At 47.8% G+C, this 7,440-nt stretch overlaps 2 protein-coding genes across 4 annotated transcripts in view; both read left to right on the top strand.

Annotated features, from left to right (window-relative positions):
• ZNF662 (zinc finger protein 662) overlaps nucleotides 1–5,590 on the top strand; it is a 10,070-nt gene extending 4,480 nt beyond the window's left edge. For both annotated transcript variants that reach the window (XM_006770496.2, XM_015568369.1), the window contains 2 exons: nucleotides 374–490; nucleotides 4,083–5,590. In XM_006770496.2, coding sequence (XP_006770559.2) covers nucleotides 374–490; nucleotides 4,083–5,083 — 1,118 coding nt within the window. In that variant the 3' untranslated portion in view covers nucleotides 5,084–5,590. The remainder of the gene's footprint in view (nucleotides 1–373; nucleotides 491–4,082) is intronic.
• A 935-nt stretch (nucleotides 5,591–6,525) lies between these two features.
• KRBOX1 (KRAB box domain containing 1) overlaps nucleotides 6,526–7,440 on the top strand; it is a 6,781-nt gene continuing 5,866 nt past the window's right edge. The window contains exon 1 of one of the 2 annotated variants that reach the window (XM_015568370.1): nucleotides 6,526–6,727. The gene's annotated coding sequence lies outside the window, so the exon portion shown is untranslated. Of the gene's footprint in view, nucleotides 6,728–6,769; nucleotides 6,820–7,440 lie in introns of those variants that run through there. The other variant, XM_006770498.2, reaches the window with a different exon arrangement.

Here is a 7,440-nt window from a genome sequence, read left to right as displayed (position 1 = left end):
TCCTGCTGCCCCACAAAGCCCTCATTCCCCTAAAATTTGGGAGACGCAGCCTAAGACCACATGGCCATGCAGCTGTCTGAACCTGAGAGCTCTAAGAGGGAGAGAACCAGAAAGCTCCATTCCTCCATGAGGGAAAGCGCCTGTTGGCTCGCTCAAACTGTGAGGAGCATCTCCTGCTCCACTTGCTGACCTTTGGAAGCTGCTGGCCCCTCTTCCCTGGGTCTCTTCACCTTTCCCTGGATCCTTTTCTTGTTCTCCCTGGTGATCTCCCTTCTTTCCTCTCCTTCCCCTGGAGACACAGGCCTGAGGGAGGAGCCTGGGATTACTCTGTGTGGCCCCACTCACCTGTCTGTCCCATTTCCTTCCCCTCAAGCAGCGTTTCTATTTCCCAAACCGGCTCTGATTTCCCGGCTGGAGCGAGGGGAAGCCCCCGGGTGCTCGGCTCCTCAGGGAGCTCTGGATGCAGAGGGCTGGAAGGGCGTGTCCTCAGGTGAGTGGAGACACACGTGTCAGTCACCTGACCGGTCCCCTTGTCTCGATCTTTACCTTGTAATAGTTGTGTGTTCTCTTAACCTCGTGTTGTGGACAGCAGGGGGATTCCTTTTTGTTCTCTGCATCCCCATCTTGTTTTATTCATCCTGGCTCCTCTGGGTGCCATCTTCATTCACACGTTTTTTTCTCTTCCCCATCTTTGATGTTCTTACATGGCCGCCACTTACTTTTACTCCCGGACTTTTCTGTTTACTCTCCGATCGAGGTGGCCTTTCCACCCTCCTGGCCTGCTTGTAATCTCCAGCAGAAGATTCCGGCTGCCCTTTGGGGCGTCACGGCCATCTTTATCACGATAAATCAAGAAGTTTCAATAACCCTGAACCAAACAGTTTCTATTCCTCAGGGATTTCTGGTGGAGAACAGCGGGGCATTCCTTTAGGCCCAACACAGGGCTTTCCTGCCCCTAACTTCTCAGTGAGAACTCTGTCCCCTTATTGCCTTGTTGGCTCCATTCTATCTTCTCCCCACAGGGGCATTTTTGTGGGCACAGTGGGACACAAACTCTACCCTCCATTTTCCGTTCTCACAGTTCCTTGCTGCATCTATCAGTCTTTCCATGCTTAGAAACTCCTGATTACAAGTAACAGCCCAGTTCAAATTGGCTTAAACAGTAAAGAGGAATTTATTATTTCATGTAACTGAGAAGTCCATAGATAGAGTAGGCTGCAAGTAATTTGATCAGAATTTCAGTCTGCTCGTTTCCATCTCCTTGTATGTTGGCCTTGTCTACAGTCTGGCTCCTCTCATGATTGTAAAGGTGATTGGTTTTGTGACTCATACCTGATAGGGAAGTGAAGCAGGCCTTCTGCAGACTTGAGCCATTGCTCATCGGAGTCTGAGTATTGTTCCAACGAACCAGCTTTAGTCTTATGCCAGCTCTAAATCAATGACTGTATCCAGGGAAGTACTGTGCACCAATGGACTTGGCTTGGACTGTGGTCCCTGAATTGATCTCTCATGTAGTTAGTCAGGTGGGACAACCTGCTTAGCTTCGACCAGAGAGAGGCCTACACTAGGAGCTGGAGCTGGGATCACTTCCACTCAAAGGGCATGGCTACTCCGTAATGGGGGAGAGATAGAATGGATGTAGGTAGATAACTACAGGATCCTCTATATTCTCAGGATCTCGATGCTTACTCCCGCTGCCACCCAAGGGAATTTAGGCAGAAGCCAACAGCTAAGTTATTCCTTAAGCCATACCCTAGTTCCCTGAACTGCAGCAGATCTCCCTGGAGCTCATGCTCCTATTCAAAGTCCACTTTTGTCTCAGAGAAGAGAAGAGACTACTCAGGGAACACACAGTCCCTGGCTTTAGCATTAAAAGGTTGTCATTTGGAAGGTGTAGAGGTGATTTGTTCCTTTGGAGGCTTCAGATGGGCATTCCAAAGGGACAGATCTTAGCTAAGCCCAAAGAATTGTGTATTAGAGTGGACTTTTGTGTAGAGGTGTCTGTAGAGTAAAAAGTGACTCTGGAAATAGCTGAGTGAAGCTGAGAGGCCAGTTCTTATGGATGCTATAGAACAGCGGTTCTCAACCTGTGGGTCGTGACCCCTTTGGGGGTCGAACAACCCTTTCACAGGGGTCACCTAAATACATCCTGCATATCAGATATTTACATTACAATTCATAACAGTAGCAAAATTACAGTTATGAAGTAGCAACAAAAATAATTTTATGGTTGGGGGTCAACACACACTGGGGAGCTATATTAAAGGGTCGCGGCATTAGGAAGGTTGAGAACCACTGCTATAGAGAGACCCATTGTCGATTCTTTGAGGAAGAGATGGCAATAGAAAGATGGATAGGAAAGAAGGAAACTCAGAGATCATGGTTTCCTGACATAGCCTCTGGTATAGCTCCTTGCAAGTCCATCCTATCCTGATTTTTTCTTAAGTGAAAGACAGAAGAAACCTTAGCCTTTCCTATTTCTTCTTGACATTTTAAAGTGAGTGATATGTTTTCATATTTTGAGGAACTGATGGAATAACAATTTCCTGTACCTCTATTTTCTATCCTTTACATATTAGCTATTTTAGAGCGAGAAGGGAGAGAGGGAAAGGAAGAAAGAAACATCAGTTTGTTGTTCCACTTATTTATGCATTCATTGGTTGATTCTTGAATTTGCCCTGACTGGGGATTGAACCAGCAACTTTGGCATATCAGAATGATGCTCTAACCAACTAGCTATCCAGCCAGGGATTATTTATATTCTTATGCCCTTAAATTTCAAGTCATATGTGTTGCCAGTCTTTCCACCCACCGTCATTCTCTTCTTACACGTTTCATCTCTGCTTCTTTCCTAATGGGCTCCACTCCTCCCACGGAGCCAGCCTTCTCTATATATATCTTAGCAGGCTATGCATTACTTTTCCTTTTTTTGTTATATACTACCCTTCCCTGCACCAGAAGGCTCAGGTGGGGCATTACACGGTGTTTCCTTATACCCGGGGCCCTGCATCAGGAGGCTCACACTGTACACAGTGCTCCCTCCTGCCATGGTGTCCCTTCCTGCTTGGATCTCCCATCTTGAGCAGGAGGAAGAGCCATTGAACCTGAACCCACTTACTGGTGAGAAGGAAATGAACACTTTTCTCCTAGTCACATATTTTCCTCTGTATTTCCCATTGTAAAATGTTAAAAGTCCATTTTGCCATTTATGTTCTAAATAAAAGATCCTCTAAAAATCTCCAGATCAGTCAAGAGAAAACAAACTCCAAGCTTCCAACTTCAATTGAACAGGCACAGTTAATTAAATTGGGTGCATTTTGGGTCATAGACTCAAACTGAATAGATGGCCTATAGTCAACCAACATTTTAAAAGTAAACACTTATATTTTACTCATTGTGTTAGTTGCCAAGGATTAAAAAACAAGTAATATCTGGTGCCTATTCCAGAAGGGCTTGCAATCTAATAATAGGACTTATATGGAAATGTATAATTATAGCAAAATATGATACTGTGAAAGAGGTGTGAATAACACCCTATGAGAAAAAAGAGGAGGCAGTCTTTTCCCAGCTCTGCCTCAAGTAGTTTGGGGAAGTACTTTTCATGGCAGCCCTGGTGACTGGATTGAATGAGAAGACTACACTACCTTTTTATGTTAACAAGTATGAGGGAGATTCTTCTTGCTGCTCCCCTCTATGTGTGATGAGCTCAGGTTCCGCAGGTATACCACAATGATTCTTGATTTCTGACCAGGTCTTTTGCCCAGAATCCTGGCTTGTTCCTCTTATGTTATAAACTAGACCACCTGTAAGTAATTCTGACTTGTCCCCCTTAGATTCGATTGGACTATTTCCCAAGAGCACCACTGCCCCCATGCTTGGGTCTGGTGCTGAGAGTCAAGCCCTTAGGAACTCTCTGCCTAGTTGTTGCCTTTTGCTTTTGGTGGCTTTCTGTGTGTTAGCTCTGTTTTGTCATTTCAGCTAGGTCAGGCCTCTGGCACTTGGAGAGAAATGGATATATTGGTGACTGTAGTCACTCCGTCATGGGTAATCATGACATTTGCAGCTCTGATTTCTTCTTCCAGAGGGTGTGTTGAAGAGTGATGACAAAGAAGATTTTATTCTGAAGGAGGACATTTTTGAGGAGCCACAGGACCACATGGTACCATCAAGAGGACCCCCGTGGTATGGGTCCGGGAGATTCTGGTTTGGAAAAACCCATCAAGAGGAGAAATGCAGGTTAGGAAGATGGTGTAACTACCCCAATGGGAGCAGTGTGGAGGACACTACAAATGATATTATGGAAGTGATTGCCAAAGGTGAAATGATCTCAGTAGAAGAGCGTTCAGAAAATACTGATGTTAACACCTACCTGGCTATACACCGGAAAATTCTAAGTGAGCAGGTATTCTGTGTCTGTGAAGAATGTGGCAAGTGTTTTGATCAAACTGAAGACTTGTATCAACATCAGAGAATTCATAATGGACAGGTCTATGAATGTAAGGAATGTGGGAAGACTTTCAGTTTTAGATCACATTGCATTGCACATCAGATAAGTCATACAGGTGTAAAACCCTATGTATGTCAAGAATGTGCTAAAACCTTCATTTGGAAGTCAAAACTGATTCGGCATCAGTTAATACACACAGGAGAGAAACCCTTTGAATGTAAGGAATGTGGGAAGGGTTTTAATCAGAATGCAAACCTTCTACAGCATCGGCGAATCCACACCACGGAGAAACCATATACATGTAAGGAGTGTGGGAAAAGCTTTCTTCGGAACCCAACCCTTCTTCAACATCAGCGAATCCACACTGGGGAGAAGCCTTATGAATGTAAGGACTGTGGGAAAGGCTTCACGTGGATCTCAGATCGTGTTCAGCACCAGAAGATCCACACTGGAGAGAAGCCTCATGAATGTACTGATTGTGGGAAAAGCTTCATTTGCAAGGGAAACCTTATCCGACATCAGAGAATCCATACTGGGGAAAGACCCTATAAATGTAATGACTGTGGGAAGGCCTTCAGTCAGAAATGTGTTTTGATTAAGCACCAGAGGTGCCATGCTAGAGCAAAAAACCTATAACTGTCAGATCTCCCATCTTCTGGAACATTAGAGAATACATAGTGGTGATACTTGTTTATGATATTCATGATACAGGAACCCCAGAGACAAAATGAGATGGCCATCCACATTTTCTATGGCTCTAATCTGTTTCTCCTCCTGAACAGATACCCTGTACTCTAGCAAGATTGGTCCCCCTGTTCAACCATGTTCATATCAGGCAACATTTAGTTGAGCACTTACTCTGTGCGAACCACCATACATACATCCTCTAATTTTTCTCAATCTGATTAAGGTAGATATTCATCCCCATTTTATAAGTGAGAAATCTGAGGTTGAAAGGTTATAAAACTCATTTAAGGTTGCTTAGCCTGTGAGGGCAAGAAGAGAGCAGTCAAAAAAACTGGAGAGAAATGAAGCTGTATCACTAATGACAGTATTAAAATTGTATTATTTTATGTTAAGGACAGTGATTTTTCCCCCCTTGAAACTACATTGTTCTAAAATGAATATTACTTATGCAAACCACTCTGGTATAGCTTCTTTTGATTTTGCCTTAAAATACCTACCCCACCAACAATGTATCTTAGGATGATGCAGTTTCTCACCAGTAAAATGAGGTCCTAACTCCTGCTCTTCCATATTTCAGTCTTTGGGGAGTGATCAGAGGAGCTCCTATAAAGCTCCCAGGTTATGCATACCACCCAGAACTTGAGATAAAATAACCTTGAAAAGATGTGACCTAAGTTCCACACAGGGTCCTTGTGGATCCCGGGGAAGTGTCGGTCTCCATAGGATATGGCCGAGGTCAGGATGCTTCCCCTGGGCCCAGCCTTCTTGGTAGAGTGGTGGTTTTGTGGGAAACAATGGTTGAGCTTGAATGTGAGGTAAAAAGAGCTGTAACTCTGAGCTCCACGTGGGGCATCACAGTAGCCTGGTAGGAACTAAACAAGTGGCATCAACAGTGGCGGACAAGTGAAGTTCGCGGACCGGTCAGGACAGTCAAGGAGAGATGCGCAGGGCAGCGTGGTGGGCTTCTGGCTGGGCTCCCTTCTTCCTGCTCCCGACCTCCCCTCGTTCGTGGTGGCTCTCTCTACGGAGGACCAAAAAGCACTGCTTTTTTGACATCCTGGGGCGGGTTTCTTCTGGATATAGAATAAGATCGCCACTCCGTTCCTCGGCTTCCATTTATTCAGCACACATTTCGGAGGCTCCTCTGTGCTGCGGCCTCCACCCCGTCCAGGGTCGCCCCGCAGTCCCGTTCAGATCCCCCTCCAGGCTCCAGATCGCTCTTCCAGGCCCTGAAGGGAAGGGCCCACCCGCGGGAGGAAAGCACGTCCAGCAGGGGCTAGGCCAGTCTGTTTCCAGAAGTGGCTTCCGCTTCCAAGGGGCGGGACTCCCTGCTTAGGCGGGCTCCACAGCTACGCAACCAAAGCTCGGTTTCCGGCTCCCGCTCAGACTCCGCCCCCTTCCGGAGGAGGTGGGTGGTGCGGGTGCAGGACCCGGGCTCGGGCTCGGGCTCGGGCCGGAGGCTGGGAAGAAGACTGGATTTATCTCGCCCGCCCTCCCGTCTCCTAGGCTCCTCTCGCGGGAACCAGGAGGAACCACCGAGATGCGGGGTCCTCCAGTTACTAGAGGGCCTCTCAGGGACGGTTCGGTCGGCGGGTCAGTGTGAGGAAGTACTTCCGGGGCGCAGCCATTGTTCGCGCAGAGAGTTCTGATCGTTGGGAGGCTGCGTAGGCCGCTCAGAGCCCAGGGTGAGCGGGTCTGACCCGGCCCGAGCAGGAAGGGGAGGTCCTGCGGGGAGACGAGAGCGGCGGGGTCCTCAGCCCACTCCCGGGTCCTCACCCCACCCCCCGGATCCATCCTGTCGAGAGGGGGCGCCAGCCTTCGGCTCCGACCCCTTGGTTTCTCGTCCCCAGCACGGCCAACGGCCTGTTTATTCTTTTTGGGAACTGATAGAATTTGAGGGGTGTTGACACTGAGGTTCGTAAAAAGTCTTGATTGAGCTCCAGGACACGCTATCCACAGAGACTAGGTCCCTCGGCCGTTTCAGCCCCTCTCGTCCCGGCTGCGGAGACCCAGCCGCACCCCCGGCCCGTGTCCACCTTAACGGCTCTCTCCCGCTCCAGGTGGTCTCAGGAGGCCGGTCTGTGATCACTTTTATCTACTCACCTGGCCTGGTGTCAACCCCATCAGGAAGCTTATTAGTGTCCCTAGAGCAGGCAAAGTCTTGGCAGTGCTGAAATGGTTCCTCCTCTTCCCCCCTCCCCTCCCTCCCTCTCCCCTCCCTCTCCAATCCCCTTCCCCCCTCCAGAATGGAGGCTACTTAGTTCACAAATTGGAGAATGTGGAGTCCTGGATTTGGATTGGCTCAT

Source organism: Myotis davidii, unplaced genomic scaffold (genome assembly GCF_000327345.1).
Source record: "Myotis davidii unplaced genomic scaffold, ASM32734v1 scaffold663, whole genome shotgun sequence".
In the NCBI taxonomy this organism is placed as follows: Eukaryota; Metazoa; Chordata; class Mammalia; order Chiroptera; family Vespertilionidae; genus Myotis; species Myotis davidii.
This window is presented reverse-complemented; position numbering and strand designations above follow the sequence as displayed.